The sequence below is a fragment of the Cydia pomonella genome, chromosome 1 (genome assembly GCF_033807575.1).
Source record: "Cydia pomonella isolate Wapato2018A chromosome 1, ilCydPomo1, whole genome shotgun sequence".
Classification (NCBI taxonomy): Eukaryota; Metazoa; Arthropoda; class Insecta; order Lepidoptera; family Tortricidae; genus Cydia; species Cydia pomonella.
In genome coordinates, this window is record NC_084703.1 from 30,814,790 (window position 1) to 30,839,279 (window position 24,490).

The 24,490-nt window shown below is 36.1% G+C and overlaps 1 protein-coding gene across 3 annotated transcripts in view; it reads right to left on the minus strand.

Annotated features, from left to right (window-relative positions):
• Window positions 1-24,490, minus strand: part of LOC133528242 (uncharacterized protein CG7065-like) — a 118,674-nt gene that overhangs the window by 12,268 nt on the left and 81,916 nt on the right. For 2 of the 3 annotated variants that reach the window (XM_061865536.1, XM_061865544.1), the window contains 2 exons: window positions 17,723-17,871; window positions 13,932-14,259 (listed from right to left, as the gene is read on the minus strand). In XM_061865536.1, coding sequence (XP_061721520.1) covers window positions 13,932-14,259; window positions 17,723-17,871 — 477 coding nt within the window. Of the gene's footprint in view, window positions 1-1,885; window positions 1,953-13,931; window positions 14,260-17,722; window positions 17,872-24,490 lie in introns of all 3 variants that reach the window. The other variant, XM_061865555.1, reaches the window with a different exon arrangement.

Here is a 24,490-nt window from a genome sequence, read left to right on the forward strand (position 1 = left end):
GATATGCATATGTAGCTCCAAAAAGTAGATAAAATTTGCTATCTTCACAAAAAATTACAGTTTTGTTTTTTAAATTGACGACGATTATAAACTATAAATGAGGAGTGTCTTTTCAAAAGGGCTTATTTCCACTTTGAACTTTTTTTGGGAAATTGGGAAAAACATAAATCCACGGTTTCCATTTCGAAATAATTGCTTTTTTTCTCGATATTATATTAAATTAAGTTGCTATAAATGTTATGGCACTACATACATTGCTTAATCTACCTACTTAATTATGTTAATTAACATATCTTTTTCAGAGTTAAGTCCTTTTGATGCGAACTTTTGGAATTAAGCCGTTTTGTTGCGGCCTTGTGAGAAATAAACCTTTTTGATCTGTACATCACAGAAATAAACTCTTTTGAAACGGATACCTTTTTATTGTAAAATTAACTTAACAACTACTACAGCAAATAGCTAACTTAAGTTTAAGCAGAATAAATTTACACGTGAACTTCTTCTGCATCATCTTCGCAACAATCGCATTCGACTTCGTCTCGATTTTCTTCTGCTGATAGATTACATTAGTCTAATACGGTTCTATGCCAAACCAGCTCCGGTAACCTAATCCAGTCGTCTCCAAACTGTTTTTTAAGCAAATTTTCTACATCCTTTTTTTTATTCGCTGAAAGAGGCCGAGTTGTATTATCTGCTGTATCAATTTGCATTGGAATCCTTTTCCTTTGTTTTAATATTGTTTTAGGTAATTTGCTTTCTTGAGGTTCATACTATAAGTATTCGTTAGCTTTTATTTCACAAGTGAATGTCCTCTGTCCTTTGGTTTTTTTTCTATTGTGATCTATTTCTTTTTCTGCAGGCCGTCTAAATTTTTGAAATATTCTTGTAGATCTTATTTTTTTATTTGTTTCTCATATTATAAGAGAGAAATAAGGCCTTTTGATCCGGACTTTGATTTTTGAATTAGTTTTTTTTGAGGACAATAAGACTTATTAGAACTTGAAACTCAAAGTATATATTATGTATTTCTCTACTTTTAGCAAAACTACATTCATAGTTAAAAAAAAGTTGAAAGTGGAAATAAGCCCTTTTGAAAAGACATTCCTCAAATGCAAAAGTCAAAAAATTGCGTTTTTAATTTTACTTGCATGCAAAGTTAAGTTGGCTAAAAACACTTCTACTTCGAAGTTATATATTGATGTGTATAATTTACTAACTTCGGTGTTACTGATTTACTAACAATGGAACAATTATTATAGTACCATCGAGCTGATCTGATGATGGAAACAGGAGGTGGCCATAGGAACTCTATGATAAAGCAACTCAACCTAATTGCGTTTGAGGTTATTAGAATTGTCTCGATGAGTATTATTTGCATGTGGAAAGAAAAGTACAGTCGGTGATAAAACCTTGTACCAAAATGTTATTGTTAGTTATGTTATTTTTTTTGCCAAAACACTTATTTAAATTCATTTATAAGCAAAGCCTAGGCAACCCTAGCATTTGTGCTGCTGCGCGTTTTGTGTAGGCATCAAAACGGTAAGTATCCGTTTTCTTCTTTGAGAGATTTATCAGATGAAGAGACTCACCAATCAGCTGAAATAACTTAATACATAATTGTTTTTGGCAAAAGAGAATAAAATAAATGAAGTTTCTCGGGAAATCTCACCATTTAAATCAAGTACCTACAGGTTGATGAATAAATAAATAAATATTATAGGACATTCGTACACAGATTGACTAAGTCCCACAGTAAGCTCAAGAAAGCTTGGGTTATGGGTACTCAGACAACGATATATGTAATATACAAATACTTAAATACATAGAAAACATCCATGACTCAGGAACAAATATCTGTGCTTATCACACAAATAAATGCCCTTACCGGGATTCGAATCCAGGACCATCGGCTTCTTAGGCAGGGTCAATACCCACTAGGCCAGACCAGTCATCTGAGAATGAATAAAATTATTATGTAAGTATAATTTTTGATACTTTTAAGACATGTTGTGAAATAGTACCCTAACTACTAAATCTTGAGGCCGGAGAATGATATTAAGAAAGTATAATTTGACTGGTATTCTTGTACACTTATGTTCTTTAGAATATAAATAATTCAATTAAGACCTGTAAAGTTTTTTTTACAAGAACACATTAAGATACAAAACTTTCTGAACAACAAAATTATTTTATCTATAACTGTTATTTTTCCCTTCAAGTGTCGGCCCACCACTCACGAGTCGATGCGAAAACCAATAAACTGTCGGCCACCAGAGAGTGGTTAGTGAGGTGTTGCCATATTTAGTGGCAAAATTTAACGCTTTAAAGTATATTTACGCTCTTGTAGCGCTCGAAAGTAGCTAGCAAGTTAAGGGCCTACTAAAGCCGTGAATACCGGTTCGTAAGCCACGCCCGCTAGCACGCACACATGGAAGCGCTCCGCGGAGTCCGCGGCGCACGTGAAGGTGAAAGCTCCATCTAGCGTTACAAAAGTTAACTACGATTATACGCGGTCGGCCAGAAACTTAATTCTTAGAAAATAAAAAAGATGGCGTTATTACTTGCTACTAGAAAATAAAAAAATATATTGTTGTAAATTGTAATAAATCTGAGACTACAATATAGCCAATTTTTATTGTTGATTTTTGGAAGATGTTAATAGTACAGTTAATTGTAAGTATAACACTACCTATCTTTTTATTACATTGTTAGTTATCATATTTTATTTAGTAATATATTGTTGAGGCAGGAAATACAGGGTGCCGTTTTCCGACGACCAATTTTTCGGATGCTATTGAATCACAGTTGTCAGTGGTAACTACCTACATATAAAAAAGAAAAAAGTAAGTAATATGGTAACAACGAAAACTACCAAAAAAAGTGAAGTAAGTATTTTTATTACGCTGAAATATGTAATATTCAACTAATAACTTTTAAACAATTACTCAAACAATCAGGGTGATTCTTAAATTGTCTCCAGAAAAATATTTTTTCATAAAAGATTTTTATTTTTCACATATTGTTACGTATAAAAAGCATTTTGATGCATATGGTCAAGCTTAATACCCTCAGGAAAGGTAAATAAAATTAGTACATAATCACGGTTGTCACAAAGTGTCCCTCAGTCGTGACGTTTCGGCATTTTGGCGGCCAACTCCACTATTTTGAATTATACAATATTTTTAATATAGCCTAAGTTACTCCCATGACTACGACACATCGAATGACAGCTCATACGTTGAAATTCGCCATACTAGCGCTGTAGAGCGTGACAAAGAATCGGATACACATCATACATCCACATACACGCGGAAACCATTTTTCTGCTTTGGGCAGTTGGGCAATAATAACAAATGAACGTAGCTAATAAAATCCATTTCTAAAGAGTGAATATGCCTCTAAATTAATCAAACTAATTGAGAATGTCACGACCACGTGTCTATATGACACTAACGTGGATTCAATAGTCCGTGGCGAGGACAGAATTTTGAGGCCACTGTCGTGACAATTTGAAACATGTTCGGTATTACCTAAAAATTACCTTTGACTTTGCAAATATTAAATAATTAGCTCAATCTCGAATGTATTAGGTATATCTTATGTTACAAACAATAACGTGAAATGAGTACTGACTTTTAAAACTCAAACACGGCGGTGACGCGTTAAGGTTGACCTTTTTTTTAATTAACACAAATAAATAATTTTCGGTAACACTTCTCCCTTCAGCCATTTGCAAATCTGACAACAACACAGTATTGCTGTTCTAAAAAAAAAGCGTTAAAAAGGCTGCCAGACGTAAAGGTAACTTTCTACCGAGTACTGCATGTTTATATTACCACGCGCGTCGGTGACACGAAAACTGATCACAAGATGTATGTTATTAAAATTGTTATAAAGTCGTTATATATCCATACAATTTTTAAACCGTATTGTGGAACAGGTGTAAGTGTTAACATTTGATATAAAATTCTTCCAAAAACACTTTCAAAGAAAAATAAAATATCATAAAATCCGAGGAAGTCACACTACACGTTCCGTGACATTTAGAACTTCTTAATATGTTTCTAATAAATGCTCTTAGGATATTAGGTTGACATAAAACTAGAGGTAAATTACTAAGTATATTGACATTTAGTTTACTTATTTTCTTAAAAATATATGCTATTCTTACAGGTAACACAATTGTTATTTTGACTGTTTTTAATTTAAGTTAATTTGTATTGTATTTTCGATTGTTTGTGATGTAATTATGGGTCTTTCACCTGAAATAAACGATTTCATAATATCGTTCCCCTGGCTTTGGTTCACTGTGATTTTCATTCCCGTGTGTTTTGATATAAAATGTATTCTTCATGGGCATGTACAATGTTAAATCATATGTCAAGTAAATGATTATTTACTTTCATGGATTAAGTAAAAATTATCGTAATCATAACAGTTGATCAAAGACATACTTATTTCTTTTCCCCTGGTTCTCATTCCATGCCTTTGGACTGGGCTTTCAACTAAAATCAACGTGTGGTACTTCGTTCTATAGATCTTAAAAATAACATTAAGTTGCTAAGGGTGTTCTATGATTCAGTGTATTATTTTGGAACGAACTGTTCCGAAATTCATTGTCATTATGTCATACCTTGTCATTCCCTTATCGGTTTTTTTCATTCCCTCGTCGCTTTTACATTATTTTTATCGATTTTATTATTCCCCTGATAGGTAATAAATTGACCAAAATGTATGCCTATTCGATTGATGGGCTTATATTGAAATTATATTTAATAATCTGATTTCAAAGAACGACCCTTCAATGCCCGCCATAAGCTAATTGGTTGGCTAATGGTTTCAAGAGCATGGACAAATAAAGTATAGACTAACATTATCAACACAGAATCGCGTTCCTCTGAAATGAAAAGTTTGATCGGGATATCCATAATTGCACAACGCCGTCTATTAGGAACTACTTTAATTATCAGACAGTTAGACAAGCGGTTGAAGCACCGAACCAAGTGTAATGAACTGATACTGCTGTTAAATGGCTATAGCAGTTGCCTAAACTTACAGGAAAGAGATTTTTTAAAGACATTGTTAGTAAGCGATTTTGCTAAGTATAAAACTTTAATCGTCTTTGTCAAGACTAAGATATATTATTAAGGTATAAAAGTAGAGCGGTATAATTTTAAAATCTGAAAAAAAAAGAAATTAAAAACAGTTTAAGTTCTAAGATGTACATTATCAAAAACCATCCTGTATATGTTAACATTATAGTATTTTTCAAACTCGATGGGTAGGGTGACAGGTGTTATCTCTATATAATTTTTAACCTGAAAAAGGCCAAATCTCGCAAAATCGTATTGAAACGACAGCTGTCAGCGTACCCATATAAAAAAAACTATAGATAGCACCACACACGAGCTGAAGAGTTACATGCGCGTTGCCGACCCTAAACTCCCCCCCCCCCCCCCACCCCCCTCGTTGAGCTCTGGCAACCTTACTCACCGGCAGGAACACAATACTATGAGTAGGGTCTAGTGTTATTTGGCTGCGGTTTTCTGTAAGGTGGAGGTACTTCCCCAGTTGGGCTCTGCTCATCTGGAATGACATCTACTAACTGTGCCCTACCACACAAAGCGAGATGAAATTCACAATACCCATACCTCTCTTATCACAATGCCCATCTCTCTCTTTGAATGGCAATTTTAAGAAAGGGACGATTCGGTACGTTTTTCTTATTGCTCCTTGTCAAGTAAAATCAAACTGAAAAGCATACTTACTTTACTCTTTGCTGAAAAGTCATATTAGTCATTGACGTTTTGACAGTATCCTGTTAAATAAATTATGTGAATTGTTCTTAAGGCATGCGGATTACAAATCAGAGGTCGCTGGTTCAAACCCCGGCCCGTGCAAACGAGTTTTTTTTCTAATAAACGTGTTGAATTTTTTAGTTTTTTTTTATATAATAAGTATATTTGTTTTACATAAAGATTACCTAGGCTATACAAAAATTGGTATGAATAAAATAAAATTATTCGTGTCATTAAAATATGCTTTTAATACACATATTTAAAAGAATAACTTTATTTCTGTATAAGACAGACAAGATTTACTTTTACAATAAAATAGAAAATAAGCAATATAGATATTATATAGGAACAAAAAAGGAAAACAAAAAGTTACGATTAGATTCGATGGGTCTATAGATGACTCGCATTTTTTCTTTGGTGTCTACACGACCACACAGCTACCGATACATTACAGAAGCTGTCGAAATTTCCTTACCCGTTGTAATTGTTCAAAGAGTATTAGACTTTGACGTAGCTAAGCAAACACGCACACATGCGTAACGTATAGGCCTGTAAAGATAGCTCCATTCGTAGTAGACCTCGGATTCCGTTACTAGTTAATAGAGCTACGACTCAACGTTTATTGGATATGTCGATTTTACGTAATTTGGAGCGCTGCGCGATTTGACATAGGTCTTACCTCTTTGAGGCACCACGGCCATCTAACATTACTGGCATAAAGGACGCATTTATGACTTTGACGCATGACAGAAAGAGAAGCCGAACTGCGTAAAATGGGCGTTTTTTGTTGAATTCATAAAATCAAAAACGAGAATAAATCCGTTTGTATAAGATAATAAGTTAATATTTAGTTGAATGATGTTTAAGACGAGATGAAAACCTTTACTTTAAAGTGGATTATGCTGGATGAAGATGTGTTTTCTAGTTGCACTGAGGTAAACACTAAAAATGTAGATGTAACTTTGGATTTATATTCTATCGAGAAAATTTTAAGCCTTTTTGTTTCGACTAGTATCATACCTCTTATCATATAGTCAAGATACATATATCCGAAAATCACGTCTGTTTGTTTCCGGGGCTAGCCACTGCCACGCTTCAAAGATCCCGTTATTTTTCGATGCAGGGCCTTAACAAGGATAACATACAGCAAGAAAAACAATAACGCTCATTATAAAATTTGTTATACAAACTAGACCGAGTTCGGTCTTGATTTTTAATAGGCCGTTATCGATTTTAGTCGTAAAAATGTCAAATTGATAGATTTAGTCGATGAAATTGTACACCTTTTGTTAACTATTAGAAATATATAAGTACTGCAGGGCTAAGATGGTCGGCTCTTTATCATTTTTCACCATGCCTGTCACGTTCTAACAAGTATGTAAGCGCGAAAGTGACGGACATAGTGACAAGTGATAAAAATGGAACCATGATGCCACCGCTGGTTTCTATAAGCACGTTATGTTATCTTTCATTTTAATGTTTTTTTTTTAAAACAGACTCACTTAATTAGTAATGTTTTTTTTCTGATGGACGTTTAGGTAAAAGCGCGTAAAGCACTGATTTTAAAGCTCTTATTTGTAAATTTCGTAAAGTTTGGACTGCTAAAAATGGTAATTGTGTATTACACATATCCTGTACTTCAGCTTTAATTAATTAACTATATTTTACCTAGTTGGTTACTAAGTTCTGTTACTCGATTTGCAACCTCTTAATTTCCGTTAAAACAAATGCTACCGAAAAAATATAATGTGATATAATGTGGTGGATTTGTAAGCTATAATTATATACCACACATAACGCTTATCTCGTCGTATCTATAATGAATTGGGGCCTAAAAGAGAATCGTATCGCAGTAATTGCGTTGCACAAATGTGGGCACCCGCCAAACATGATTTTGAAAATCAACAAATAATTTGTTTATCGCACAATTAATATATACAATAGTACTCGGAGCTTCGATGACCGCAAGAGGTCTGGAAGACCACGCACCGTTCGGACCCCAGCTCTAATAAAGGCAGTGAAGGAGAGAATTGCAAGAAACCCCGTCCGGAAGCAAAAGTTGTTGGCAATACAGATGTCTGTGAAGAGAAGCTTCCTAAAAAAAAGTTATCAATGAAGACATTATTATCATATTTTATGACTTTTATGAGTATAATTTGTGTTTTTTTATTTTATTTAGAAGAGTTTATTTGTTTACAAAATTAACAACATACCTAATCAAGGTAGGTACCTTGATTAGGTATGTTGTTAATTTTGCAAACCTTTTAAAAGTTTGTTGCAATGTTTAATGTTTAGTTTTGTTGGTTGAGTAGTAGATAATTATAAAAAAAAGATATCTAATGAAACTAGAAGACTGGAAGAGTTTTGTGTAACTTGCTTATATACTTAAATTGTTATGAACAATACATATGATTAAAATTAACAGCTGAGTATTTTATTTAACTGATATTTATTAACTTATGGTATAAAATGATCCCTGGGATTATTTTACCCCTACCCCAGGGATCATTTTTTACATAGGTGTGTATAAAATGATCCTTTACTAAACTTTAACAAAAACCTCTTGTACAAAAAGCTACATACATATAATAAAAAATAAGTATGAAGCTACAAAGTTAATTAAATTCACTACCTCTAACAATAGAAATCTTGCGATTTTGCTTTCAACTTTAGCCACAGTTAAGTTTTTTCCCTTAAGGGGATCATTATAGCTCACCTTCCCCTATTATTTAGATAATACGCAACAAAAGGTGTACGAGGGGTGTTCAATATATAATGAGAATGAGATGCAAACTCTTGAAATATTAGGAAAGTAAATACTGGCCGGTAAAGCTAATCTACCTAGCTGATTGCCATAAAAAAAACGAACTGTTTTTTGTTAAAAAAAATACGGCGATTTGTTTGCGATGCTATTGAGTACGTTAGCGAAAATTGAGAAAATTGAACTGCGCGCCGTTATCAAATACTTGTGGTTGAAAATTTTTTATACGGACCAAGTCAATTTAGATTTACGGGACACTTTAAGGTCTAATGCTCCTCCGTATTCGACAGTCGCACGTTGGTGCGCCGAATTTAGACGTGGAAGAACATTGACCATGGATGACGCCCGCTCCGGACGCCCTACTACAGCAGTACCTAACTGAAGAAATTGTGAAAGAAGTCGAAAGCTTAGTTTTGGCGGATCGTCGTGTCACGGTTCGTTTTATTGCTGAAAATGTAAAGATTTCAACGGGGAGTGTGCATAATATTTTACATGGACGCTTGGGTATGAAAAAGGTAACTGCGCGTTGGGTAGCCAGAATGCTTACTGATACGCAAAAACAAACTAGAGTCGAGATTTAACAACAAGCTTTGGACCTGATACGGCAAGACCGGGGACTTTTTTTGGCGCGGCTTATAACAATGGACGAAACATGGCTCCATCATTACGACCCTGAAACGAAACTGCAGTCCATGACATGGAAAAGGCCATCATCTCTAACTCCGAAGAAATTCAAGGTGCGCCCATCTGCCTGTAAGCTCCAATGGGCTCTGTTTTTTGGAATGATAAAGGGGTCGTAATGATTGAGTATCTCGACCATGGAGCCACTATTACGGGCACTTTATATGTTAAACAAATAGCAACATTGCGCAATGAGATCCGCGAAAAATGGCGACGTAAACTCTCGAAAATTGTGTTGTTCCATCAGGACAATACATCAGGGTTCGATATCCTTAAACATCCTCTGCATTCACCAGACCTCGCCCCTAGTGATTTCTACCTCTTTCCGAGATTGAAGGAATACCTAAGAGGCAAGAAATTTGAAAACGACGACGCGGTAGTCGCTGCAGTACAAGATTTTTTAAGTACTCAAGATGAAAACTTTTTTAGAAATGGAATTTTAAGTTTAGAAAAAAAATATACTTAGTGTATTATGCTAAAAGGTGACTATGTCGAAAATTAAAATAACATTTAATATAAGTTGTATATAACATATTCATTCTCACTTTTTAGGGTTCCGTAGCCAAATGGCAAAAAACGGAACCCTTATAGATTTGTCATGTTCGTCTGTCTGTCCGATTCTGTCACAGCCACTTTTTTCCGAAACTATAAGAGCTATACTGTTCAAACTTAGTAAGTGGATGTATTCTATGAACCGCATTAAGATGTTCAGACAAAAATAGAAAAAAAAACAATAAATTTTGGGGGTTCCCCATACTTAGAACTGAAACTCAAAAAATCTTTTTTCATCAAACCCATACGTGTGGGGTATCTATGGATAGGTCTTCAAAAATGATATTGAGGTTTCTAATATCATTTTTTTCTAAAATGAATAGTTTGCGCGAGAGACACTTCCAAAGTGGTAAAATGTGTCCCCCCCCCCCCCGTAACTTCTAAAATAACAGAATGAAAAATCTAAAAAAAATATATGATATACATTACCATGCAGACTTCCACCGAAAATTGGTTTGAACGAGATCTAGTAGGTAGTTTTTTTTTAATACGTCATAAAATTAAAAAAAAAAAAATTTTTTTCATCAAACCCTTACGTGTGGGGTATCTATGGATAGGTCTTCAAAAATGATATTTAGGTTGCTAATATCATTTTTTTCTAAACTGAATAGTTTACGCGAGAGAGACTTCCAAAGTGAAATAATGTGTGTCCCCCCCCCCCCTGTAACTTCTAAAATAACAGAATGAAAAATCTAAAAAAAATATATGATATACATTACCATGCAAACTTCCACCGAAAATTGGTTTGAACGAGATCTAGTGAGTAGTTTTTTTTAATACGTCATAAAATTTAAAAAAAAAATTTTTTCATCAAACCCATACGTGTGGGGTATCTATGGATAGGTCTTCAAAAATGATATTTAGGTTCCTAATATCATTTTTTTCTAAACTGAATAGTTTGCGCGAGAGACACTTCCATAGTGGTGAAATGTGTGTCCAAAGTGGTAAAATGTTGAACAAGATCTAGCAAGTAGATTTTTTTTAATACGTCTCAAATGGTACGGAACCCTTCATGCGCGAGTCCAACTCGCACTTGGCCGCTTTTATCTCTCTCGTTCAATTTCAACGACTAAATCTATCAATTTTACATTTTTGCTCTAAAATCGTTACCGGGCTCTTAAAGAGGTTATTTTGTAAATATAATCCCATCAAAAACATTTTCATGTAAAATGTTGCCAAGACGTGACCATAAGGCTCGCACTGCCAAAAAGTTATCAGATCTCTTGTAGAGCTAAGCTTCTAACTCGACAAGCTCTAACTTAACAAACTTTACACCTTAGTCTAAATGTATAGCTGTAATGACATACTTTCCGCACATCAAATTGTACTATTGTGGTGCTAGTCATTTTTAATAAGGAAAATGGAAAATTTACACTATTGCTGGGTTTGATTAGTTAGGTGTGGCAAAATCTATCTATCCAGTTGAATTAGTAATATTCTCTAAATCCGCGCTGATCACCATCGATACATATTTTGCACTATATCTCCTGCATCCTGTAGGTATCAGTGGCGGTACTTCCATACAAGCCCAAAAGCCGGGCTTGCCTTACCGAAATTACGTAGTGATAAGATCAATATAGAATATTTTTAAACCACGCGCCAAAAGAATTCGTATTCAATTGAATTCAAGCCACCGCGGCGCGAGCGTGTTGCAAATTTTTGCCGTGGCGTCTCGTCCGCGCGAAAGAAATCAGTCGTAGGATCTATCCTGATCTATCCTGCTCGCACTCGTCGGCTTGCAACCGGGTTTGCTTTTTCATCCCGCTCTAGGCGCTCTAGCCTACAAACTGCCATATAACGAATATAACTATTTGTTGGTATGTATAGCAATCTTATACGGCGAATTAAGCCGAGCTTTTAGTGTGAAGTTAGCTGCATAATTATTGTGCACGAGTGAGCGTTTACTAAACAACTTCAAGTGTATTATTATTTGACTAGTCGAAATACTATTATTCTGTGTCGAAAGTTTAATTTAATTTGTTTTAAGCGAATCAGTGAGTGTGGACTTGTTTTTTTGTTGTTAAGTGTGTAATTCGTTAACAATATATGAAGTTGTGCCTTGTGTGATGAGATGCGTCCACGAAGCGTTACTCAACGAAGGCAAGGTAAAGTTGTTAAACTTCGTAGAAAAACGGGATATCATTTCCGCGCCCAAACCAACACCTGACTTGTGTATTTTTCAGACAAGTCAGTCGCATAGGAGAAAATTATGTAGGGCAACGGCCGGTTACAAAACAAAACACATTGGATTGTTAGTTGATCATACAAATAAGATGTATCTTTTGCTGTTGTTGCCCATTTTTACGAACGACATTAACGTTTGGAATGCTTCCGGCTATGATGACTTATATAATTTATCAGGCGCGATAAAGATAAGTTTATAATTGCTGATATGTTTGTAAAATTCTATTTAGTGGTATAGTAGATACCTCAGTGCGCTATGATTAGTTCGCCTCGACTGGCTAACAAATACATTTGAGTGCCATAAGTGAAGATTGGACAGGTTGTTACGAAAACATATCTTTCGGCTTGCCCTACTCCAAAACTCTAGGCACGCCACTGTCCTGTATGTGTTAAAATTGAAGGTGTTGCAGAATAATTATTCCTATAAATTAAACAAGCGGAATAATTTTATTATATGTTTACGTTTAAAAATAGGTACCTATTCAATTTGATTATTACTGTAATAGCCATTTAAAATCGTTGTTTTAAAAATTGTGCAGAAAATGGATACGCTTCTGCTCTAGAGAGCACTGTACTTTCTTAGTACGTTTGTTCCTTTTTTAGGATAAGCATTTCAAATTTTGGTTTTAAATAGATTTGATGTACAATTTCCATTCTGATAATTAACTCCCCATTCCACAAATAATGATCGTTTTACCTAAATTGTTAATTAAAAGTACCCCTCACGAAATACTTCTGAAGTTTATACTTAGCCGTGTTTTTTTTAAATGCATATGTATTTTACTTTCCTCGTATTTTAAAGTAGTGTGTTTAACTCGGGTGAAATGTAAAATGTCCTCCCTTGGTTAACAATCTACTATTACACAACTTTCAATCGTGGCTGAATGACGGATGGGTGCGTGTGGAAAACTTGTCAAAAAAGATAATATGACGGACGGATGGCTGATATGTCACCGTATTTAACCTTTTGACCGCCAAAGACGTCATATGACGCGCGCCGCTACAACCCAATATCAACCTTCATGCGTACCGACAAGGTTCACGATTACGCGCCGCGTGCGATAGGCGTGGCGTTCAAAAGGTTAAGAATAGCCGGGTCCACACACGTGCGTGAGGAAGTTGCCAAGCGCGTATGCTTGCTCTGTGTAACGTCCGCTTAACTAGCACAGGTCCGAAAATCTTTTTTGGAAGACCTATCCATAGATACCCCACACGTATGGGTTTGATGAAAAAAAAATTATTTTATTTTATTTTATGACGTATTAAAAAAAAACTACTTACTAGATCTCGTTCAAACCAATTTTCGGTGGAAGTTTGCATGGTAATGTCATATATATTTTTTAGATTTTCCACTTTGGAAGTCTCTCTCGCGCAAACTATTCAGTTTAGATTTTTTTTTTATTAGAAACCTCAATATCATTTTTGAAGACCTATCCATAGATACCCCACACGTATGGGTTTGATGAAAAAAGATTTTTTGAGTTTCAGTTCTAAGTATGGGGAACCCCCAAAATGTATTGTTATTTTTTCTATTTTTGTGTAAAAATCTTAATACGGTTCATAAAATAAATCTACTTACCAAGTTTGATCAGTATAGCTCTTGTAGTTTCGGAAAAAAGTGGCTGTGACATAAACGGACAGACAGACGGACATGACGAATCTATAAGGGTTCCGTTTTTTGCCATTTGGCTACGGAACCCTAAAAAGGTTAGAAATGAGAGGTGAGAGTGATAAAACGTATAACACAAAACCAGTTTATACGCATTGTTTTTACAAATATACGTATTTTTTTCCTGTGCATATCAGGGACTGATTTCGTTAAGGTATAAACGGTACGGTAACGCTACTGTTTATAAAATAACAATAACGCCGTTTATCATAGTGTTATTAGGTTTTATCAGCCTCCTCCCAAGAGGGTCTCAGTGAATACTACGTACTGTGAATTCAAAACTTACCTCCTCAACGGTGTAGTCGTCGTCATCGCTGTCAACAGCGATGGGTTTAACGGCGGCGCCAGGCGCGGGCGCGGGGCGTGGCGTCTCGGTGGGCGCGGAGGCATCGTCCGCGGGCGCGGGGGCGGCGGGCGCGCCGGGTGATGCGGCTGCGCTCACGTACTGCCTAAGTCGCTCCACCCGCTGAGGCTCACGCGCTTCTAATTTCTTCAGGTATGCTATGAGGCTATGCTGTTCCTCCGCCGAAAGCTCGTTGAAATTTTTTAACAATGTCTCCAGATCAGAGTCTGATAAACCGTCCATAGCGTCTGGTGCGTCCGCCTTTTCCGTTCTGCATCAGATTGAACAAAGCATTTATAAGTAATTTACTTGCAATAATATAATAAAGATGGCAAGCAAATAAAGGATGGTGGTGGACGTAATGGTTTTGGCCGAATACCGAATATTCGGTCATACTCTTGGCCGAAGCGTCGAATATTCGGTAAAACATGTGTACTATTTTATCATTAAAACATACCAGTCACATTTATTATAAAAACTGCTCGTCTACAAAAGACAACGTTCGCTAAAATTGAAGCGTTTGTTAGTCGTATACCTCGAAATCAAAAAATCCTTGTAGCTTTTCACCTATACGCGTTCGCCGTGATAGCGTATTTTGTTGTAGCGTGTAATATCGGTGGTATATTTTGTTACTCGCATATATTTTTAATAGATTTTTACAACAATAGCAAATTTTGATGTAGCATGTATTATCAATAGCCTATTTAGTTAGCCGCATATATTTTTAATATATGTTTACAACAGTAGCACATTTTGATGTAGCATGTATGTATTATCAATAGCCTAATTAGTTAGCCGCAAATAATTTTAGTCGCATTTTACCTGGGTCGCATATTGTTTTAGTGCATTGTATTATGCGTAAAAAAAAATTGGCTATATCACTGGGATATAATAAAAATACGGTCGCTTTTTGACCTCATTGTTACAGCCATATATTAACTAGCTTTGGAGAATTTGTTGTTTAGGAAATCTACCTCTAATTCGAACACGATGATTTGGGAAAGTAGTTGTCGAAATTTAAACAATTAGGTAATCAATTGATATTATTAGTCACATCAGTGATATGCACAACGAGGTTACATGTATCACACTTATAACCAAGAGATAAACTACAAGTGCGAAAATCATTTACATAACAAATCTATAGAGGTATAGTGCTTAAAGGAAATATCGCGATATGTAATAACGCATTAGAAACAAATATCTATCGAGGTGAAAAGCGACTACAGTGAAGAAAGGCAGGAAAGTAAATATACTATAAATTTTAGACACCATTGTAATTGGCGACCAGAAAACATACTACAAGAAAAAAAATCTGTTCAGAAATATTGAGATCGCGGCGAAACGCGATTAGGTGAAAAGCAAGCTAGAAGGATTTTTTGATTTCGAGGTATACGACTAACAAACTAAGTTGTTGCTTATTATATATCGTGTCATTCATGAAGACGCGTGCCCCGACTCGTATTGTCATGTTATAGGTTAAGAGCTAGCTACGGAAATAGGTTTGCAATTAATAGAGCAACTAAAATCCCTCTAGTTAGTGAGCCATACTATCATTATTAATTAATCCGGGCGCCTGGCAGCTGTTCAGCGGTAGGTGTGACAGTGGTTGGGCAACAAATGGGTTGTAAAACCAATTGAAGGTGTGCAATTTATAGAGATCTGTGTTTAGTGTGATATTGTAGGTAATTATCTACACTACCGTCAAAAAGTTTAATACCAAACACAGAACATGCAAGTAATCAACATTTTAATGTTTTTTTTTTTACGAAAATTCTACTTTGCAGTAGATACGAGGGGTGGCTGAAAAGTAATCTACTTGACTATGAAAGAAAAGACGTAGCTGGGTAGTTTATTTTTATTTTTTTATATAATCTCCTTCTACCAAAATGCATTTAAAAATAAAAAATCATTTAAAAATAATTTAAATGTATTACATTTGTCAAATAGCGACATTAAACCTTAAAAAAATCTTTCGGTTTGTCGTCAAAATATTCGTTCACCGCGGCTATCATCTCATTATCAGTAGAAAATCTTCGCCCCCTGAGATCTTTATTTAAAAGTCTGAACAGGAAATAGTCACAGGGTGCTAAATCTGGGCTGTAAGGGCGGGGGTGTGACTAAGTCGATGGCGTCAAAGCCATTTCTGGCCATGGCTGTGTAGTGCGAGCCGTATGCACAGGTGCATTGTCGTGTAAAATCAGAACACCTCTGCTAAGTTTGCCCCACCTTTTTAGGGTTCTGTACCCAAAGGGTCAAACGGGACCCTATTACTGAGACTCCGCTGTCCGACCGTCCGTCTGTCACCAGGCTGTACCTCAAGAACCGTGATAGTTAGCCAGTTGAAATTTCTACAGATTATGTATTTCTGTTGCCGCTATAACAACAAATACTAAAAACAGAATAAAATAAATATTTTTATCCAATCTCGAGGTTCTCATCCAATCACCGAAGTTAAGCAACGTCGGGCGGGGTCAGTACTTGGATGGGTGACCGTTTTTATAGATAATGGTACGGAACCCTTCCTGTGCGAGTCAGACTCGCACTTGGCCGGTTTTTTTTCTTTTATGGCGTCTCTCAGCTGGCAAAGTAAATTTGCGTAATAATCAGCATTCATTGTCGTTTTCTTAGGCTAATAATGTATTAGTACAATCCCTTCAGCATCCCGAAAAATTGTCGCCTTAAGTTTACTAGCTGATGGACGAACCTTGAACTTCCGAGGAGGCTTTTCGTCTTTGAATTTCCATTGTAATGATTCCTGTTTACTTTCAGGGTCCCATTGTCTAATCCAAGTTTCATCACATGTCACAATCCTGGAAATAATTTCTTCCTCTTTGCTGCGACTCATAGTACCGGGCACAATACCTCGGTTCGCCGGGGTCTCTCCCAGAAGTCGTCGGCAACATCAAGGGTCTTGTAGGCTTCTTGGAAGAGTTGGGTTGGCAAGAGTAGTGCCGACAACCCATCACGCAAAATAGGCGCGAAATATGACGTCGAGTTGCAAGCCCGCGAATACCTATAACCTATAGACATGAGTCGCAGCAAAGAGGAAGAAATTATTTCCAACCTAGAAAGTAAACAGGAATCAGTACAATGGAAATTCAAAGACGAAAAGCCTCCTCGGAAGTTCAAGGTTCGTCCATCGGCTAGTAAGCTTTTGGTTATGGCGACAATATTTTGGAATGCTGAAGGGGTTTTACTAATACATTATTAGCCTAAGAAAACGACAATGAATGCTGATTATTACGCAAATTTACTTTGCCAGCTGAGTGACGCCATAAAAGAAAAAAGGAGGGGCAAACTTAGCAGAGGTGTTCTGATTTTACACGACAACGCACCTGTGCATACATCTCGCACTACACGGTTAGCCATGTCCAGAAATGGCTTCGACGCCATCTACCACCCCCCTTACAGCCCAGATTTAGCACCCTGTGACTATTTCCTGTTCAGACTTTTAAAGACAGATCTTAGGGGGCGAAGATTTTCTACTGATAATGAGATGATAGCCGCGGTGAACGAATATTTTGACTACAAACAGAAAGATTAAAAAAAAAGATTTAATGTCGCTTTTTGACAAATGTAATAAATGCATTTCGGTTGAAGGACATTATATAGAAAAATAAAAATAAACTACCCAGCTACGTATTTTCTTTCATAGTCAGGTAGATTACTTTTCAGCCACCCCTCGTATGTGTATCATAATGCATAAGTTCAGAGAGATGATCTGGTCTTACTTCTTGTCGTTTTCATCATAGGCCGACTGCAACATTTGCAAAGCCGAAGCGGTTCCGCTGGCGGTGTTGACTGCTGGAGCAACAGTCACTTTTTGTTCCATCCTTTTCTTGGATTGTTCTTTTCGTTTCTTTTCTTCAGCTATCCCGACCTGCAAGTAAAATTAAATATAGGTTAGTCTATTCAAGAGGCAAGTCAAGAGGTACGTATAGTAAGAATTTTATGGATTTTGGGCTAGGGCCCTAACTTGTTAAACAAAAGCCTTTTTTCAGCGTTTAAATTCGGTTAATAGTTTAGGCACTAGAAGAATGAATATGATTAATTATTTGGCGTCCTCTCAAGGCTGCTGTAAGTAAGTAAATATTCTTTATTGCACTAACAATTATACATTTTACATACATGTTAAACTATAAATAAATTTTGAAGGAAAATAGAACCAGGTAACAACAGGTAGTCTTATCGCTAAAAGCTGTTCCATACAACCTTTAGGTAGCAGGAAATGTAGAACTCCTACAAAAGTCAACAGGTAGTCCAAGGAGCTAAATATATTATGGAGACTATTAAACACAAACACACATATACTTATTAGGGAATGCAAAATAACTGATACCCGAGTATCGGTTTTGCTGTCGGTTAAACTCGAACTCGAAACCGAAAATCAGTTAAAAACCGAGTAATCTTTAGGGTCTAATCTAAACTGGTTGTTCTATACTTACCACTAACTAAATGACAAGTAATATGTGGGGTTACCAATGTTACCATGCCTGTCGTACGACTGTTATCGCCAACTGCTAGGCGAGTTCGGCGGACGTGTTGACCGCTCAGACCAACCAGTATAAACGCGTACCTCTGACGCGCTCTCTCTATTAATGTCTCGGTCACGTTACGCTGGACTCCGCGACAGCCCGGCCCGCCCGCGCTTGCGCGATTACAATTTCACTGTACTGTACTGGCTTACCAGTTGCTAATTTACACAGTACGGAGTAGGTGCGTACTAGGGCTCGCGGTCGTGTCCGTGATTCGTGAACCCGTAGCCGTGCGCCCGGTTTCGTGTTTCACGGCAACGGTTTTCTGGTCCGTTCCGCACGTGACATTCGGCTACATGAAATTAAGGTACGTGAATCCGTGTAGATCCGTGTAGGCGTGATCGCGGCTTCACGTATCTTAAGAACACGCTGGTTCGGTCCGCCCGCGACGTTGAGTGAAGATACGATGCGGTCTCTAAGAGCTACGAATAAAAATTTATCATGAGTTTTTTATTCATAGCTCTAATTCCGTTTCATTACTTTTGAATTAAAATTTATTTCCAATAGTAAGGCCTTTTAAATATTGAGTAATAAATGAAAAGAACCAAACATTAATTACAATGAATAGCTACTTTAATAAACGAGTTGCTAAAATAATACAACAACACTGTGTGTCAGAAGACCAACTGTGATATCAGGAGTAACTAATGACAATGAATGTGAGTTCAAAATTCTAAACTGCCCCCTCCAGATTAAATAAAAATACCACGAATTTGTAAAACAAAACATCGCGGTCCCTTCTTTCAACTTCACGAACAAAAGGTAAAGCCCACAGCTACTTATGTATATTGTTTGTTTCATTTTAATAAGTCGCTCGCAAATCTTATTATTTTTATTTATTTTATTTTATTATGGCAACAAACAGTCATTACATGAAAAGATACAATAAATGGACTACGGAGAAGACAAACAGTGCCGAAACATTTTTCAAGTTATATTGTGGAAACATAGGAGTTGATATTGATACTTAGTGGTAAATAGATTCATCGTGCAACACAACAGACAGGTTTACAGCATTTAAATTATCTTTGTCTGCACGTGCAACTGCACTTCTTATCTACAAAAAAAAACCCCGGTATGTTGGCTTAGCTTGTTAGTCATACAATAAAACACTCTATCAATAATATGTCATTATTACCTTCAATCTAGAAATAAACAGTACTCTTTAATGTGCCGAAAGTCCGAAGCTGATAAAAACTGCAGCTGCGTACTTTTTTCCGTGGCTCCGTAAATGTGTTTTTGTTGAATTTGTTTACCTGTATTACTTTTATCATACCTACCGAAGATTTGCAGAAATTTACCCTTTTGTTTCTTTGGATTAGGATTGCCTTGTTTATATTTAGGCTACGTTATATTCTTTGATAGTAGCAAGCCTTTAAAAGTATGTTTCATTCATTTCATTAATACTTAACAGAAAAAAATGTCTTCTCTTGATTTAATAATGACAACCAGTAGCACAGCGTTGCTTAAGTTCATAATTATAATGATACTTACTAGGGAGTTTTACACCTTATATTTATATTAGTGCAATGCAACGAGCAGGTCGCTAGTTTTGCCTAAAATCAATAGCTGGTTATACAAAAAACAGGATAACCCCATACATTATTTAGATATAACCATTATATTCAAATCGATGCAAAAAATACAATTTAAGTTTAATTCACACGTAAATGTTTGTCCGACGAACGTCCCGTATTTAATATAATAAGTAGTAACTCAATTCAATAATACCTAGTCCTTATTTATTTTTCTCCCGGGCGTGTCGAACCTACGAGACGTGCGATAAGTACCTATCCAACGGAACCGAGCCCGAAGCTCCGCACACGAACGCAGGTACGGACTACGTATCATGGCGTGTCACGGCGTGTCACGTGAATCCGGTCGCGAACGCAGGTACGAGGTACGTACCTTGCCGTGTTCGTGAAATTCGTGATCTTAGTACCGCCGGGCTTAAGAACCCGTAGCTACGGATCGGCGTGTATCACGGATATCAGGAGCCCTAGTGCGTACCCACTTTTTTCTTGTAAATAATGTATATTATGATTGCTTGTATTTCTCTATGTAAGTGAATTGTAATATTCTGTCGGAGAAATAAATTCTAATTTAAATTATTATTTTACCCAAATGTTAATTTCTCTCTATGTATTTTTTTTTTACTTGCACCGGTTTTAATATTTTTGATCACTTTTAAGGCAGTTTACTGAAAAACTAATCGACTTACAAATATTTATTAAAACTCTGTATTTATACGATACTATTTCTACTGTTTTATTAATAACTAGCTTTTGCCCGCGGCTTCGCCCGCGTACTAAGCAAAAAAAAAGGTTCTCAGTTTGACCCGTATGTTTTTATGAACGCATGTAGGTATAGGTAAAAAACTTAAGTAAGTCACCTGTTGTATGTAGTTGTGGCGTGTTCGAATAGACAATACATGTTTAAAAGACACACACAAACAAAACAAATGTCTATTCGAACACGTCACAACTACATACAACAGGTGACTTACTTAAGTTGTTTACCTATACGTATGTTTGTCCGCGATTGTTAGATTTAGAATTATGTTCTAAAAATGCATGAAGTGTTCAACAACTTTACACTTGTTAAAGTACTTCTTTATGAACAACATTTTTTTCCATGTTTGAAGGTGGTAGCAATACTTACGAGGGCTGATCCAAAAGTTGTTAGTTGCTCCGGCTCTACTCATGCGATAAAAAAATTATTTATACTATTGTGAGGGATATTTCAATGCTACTTATGGCCATCAATTTTTTTTAAATTAATTCAAATAGTTTTTTTATTATATATTTTAACTGAAAGCTGTTTTGTATGGAGTTACGAATTGCTTAGAAAAAACGGCAATTTTGGGCACAATTAAATGAATTTCGTATTGAAATCTTTGGAAATCGAACTTAAATTTACCCGGGTTTAATTATTATCTTCCTTCTGCTATTTCCAATGTATAAATCAATAAATAATCTTATATGCATATTCATATTTTTTTAAATATCAGAAATTTTTACTTTTAATGAAAGGACTCGTTGTTGACACCTATTAAATCATAATAATATTTACTCAATCAAAACGATTTCTACGTAAAAGAACGGCCGAGATTTGTCTTTAGTAGCACCTAAAAAACTCTTGTTTTTTTTTACAAAAACTGTCTTTAAAGTGACAGCTCATATGGAGTCTTAATTACTGATTTTCATGACTGATGGTTAAGCTTCGACGCGTTGAAGTAAAAATAAAAACAAAAATAAGCGTTTTCTAAAAATGTATTTACACCACTTTAATAAGCACTGAAAAATCCCTCACAATAGTATTAATAAAATTTTAATCGCATGAGTAGAGCCGGAGCAACTAACATCTTTTGGATTAGCCCTCGTATACTTAGTTTAACTCGCAAGAGTAAACTACGTACTTGTATTTCCACCAAAAAAGAGTCGAGCGGAAATGACAAAGCGAGCAAAGAGTTGAAATTCGCTCGCTCAGTTCTTGAAAGCGGAGCGGTGTCATTACGGAGCTCGTTCAACTAGCAATGGTAAATTTCATAGGAGCGTTTCTACAGAGAAAGAGATGAGCGGAGCGAGGCAAACGAGTTAAAATGGGTCCGCTGCGTCATGGTACGGCCGACTAGTTTGAAAAGGGCTCGTTGCTGTCTCCGCGCCCCTCTTCCTTCCCCGTCGTCGTCGCGAAGCGCGCGCTCGCTATGCTTTACGCTATTTAATTGCTGTGATATTTGTTGCTGTGATGTTTTCTTTCGAAAGTTTTTTCTGATTTTTCAATGGAGCGACACCCATGTTTATGGGACGTCTCAATTAAAGAATAAATAGTTCTTATATTTTGTAATTGTTCTTAAATTTTTTGCCTTAACTAGTCTATCCCCCCTTCAGTGTTCTTTCTCGAATGTGCTGGCATAACCTAAAACTTTAGTTTTGCGCGTTTATGTCGCTGTTTAATGTACAATAATATATTCTTTTTCTTTTTGTACAAAAGCTCGTTATCGCCCTTCGTTCGTATCGTTATAACTCATTTCGCTTAATTATATTATATATTATTGCCAGGAGGTGGGACTCACCGATGATGCGTAGATGGATCAGTCTGCACTCCAGTTTCGTAAATTATGAGTGTTAGTTATAAGATTATTTAATTCAATTTAAATGCTTATTATTTTATTTCTGTTCATTATTATGTTATGATTTTTTATTAATTTTAATTTTTTGCCTGTGAAGAATTTGTACTGAATAATATAATTATAATTATTGCAATTTGATTAGTTTTTAGATGTATAATTAATGCTGATATGTCTGAATTATTTTTAATGAAATGATTTATATATTGTAATTAATGCTGACATGTTTGAATTATTTTAATGAAATGATTTTTATATTTTAATTGGTGCTGACATGTTTGAATTATTATTATTATTTTTTATTTGTTTATTTTTTCATATCACATTTTATCATATCAAAGTGTACGTATTGCTCACCCGGTATTGTATAGTCCTAGCCCTAAGTATACGTGTTGCATGGTAGATTATAGGAAATTGTAATAGTCATAGTCATAGTTTAACATTATTATTTAAGTCTGTTACTAACACTTATATGGGCTATGCCTGAATTAAACGATTATTTAATTTAATTTAATTTTAATTCCGTGTCGTCGACACCCCGTTTCAACACGACCGCACAACCAGTTCAAAACTTCAACTGAACTCGCACTCGCTCTCTGTGGGAATCGACTTTTCATTTTTTATTTCTCATTTTCCGCTCAGCTGGCTCTGCTCATTCCTCTTTTTCATTTCTCTTTTGCGGTGAGAACCAAACAACTAAACTCTTTGTTGGTGGAAACGCAAACTTATTTTATAAAAACGAGGTCCGCTCAGCTTAGTCATTTCTCGTCAATTTCTCGTTCGCGGTGGAAACCGGGCTTTTGAATGAGACGCTGTGAACGAGCCAGAAGACATGGGCCATATGCAGTGAGACAACAATTCATTTTGGATAAAACCAATGATTCACAGTCTCAATCGAAAGGTCGACACTAAGTTTCGAACAGTTTCTACTACTTAATTTTCAAACCGCAGATTTGTGTCAAATAACAGTCCTAGATTTCTTGCTTCATCGACACGATCAACCCTTACATCATTTACCAGTTTAATTAGATCTTTACTAATAATAGCATTTGCCTGTTTTCGAGACCCGAGCACCATGTATTTCGACTTTGTTGGATTTAGTATGAGACAATTTGTAGAGGACCATTCTGATAATCGTTTTAAGTAATCATTTACCTTTTCTACTGCCGAAGCGATATCGGATAACGACTTATTAGTATAAACTAATAAGTCGTTATGGATCAGTGATCTGATATAAACGGTTTTTATTTTATTTATATTTATAGGTGAAAACCGCATGAAATTCCGTTAAGTAGTTTTCGAGTTTATTGCGAACTTACTAACTGAGTAGTACCGAAACACCGCGAGATTTTTCGCCAACTTTGGCCACATCAAGCGCTGCGATCGTTTTAGTTTTCCCGCCAAGCCCTCTGCACCAGACTAATAAACAAATTAGATACGATTACTATTGTCAAATGGATTGACAATTGGATGAATAATGCTCAAGGACTGGTATTCGCGCATGTGCTTGGCAAGAAAATGCCCCCAGCAGGGCTCTCGCTGAAATAACTTTACTTTTTAATTTTATTAATAATCCACTAATAAAGTAAATCCTCGAGTGAGCCCACCGACTAGTGTTGAGGGTATTTGTGAGCCCAGTGATGTTGTCAACCTTTTTATGAATAACTTTAAAGTGGAACCGCTGCCAGTGGCCGGGAGTGGGCAGGTGCTCGATGCTGAGAACCGCGTGCCTGGTGACAGCCCGATCAGAATTACGCCAGCAGAAGTGTCTAAGGTAGTCCGACAGATGACGAAAGGTATGTAAGTCGCCCGGGCACGACGGCCTCAGTATCGAG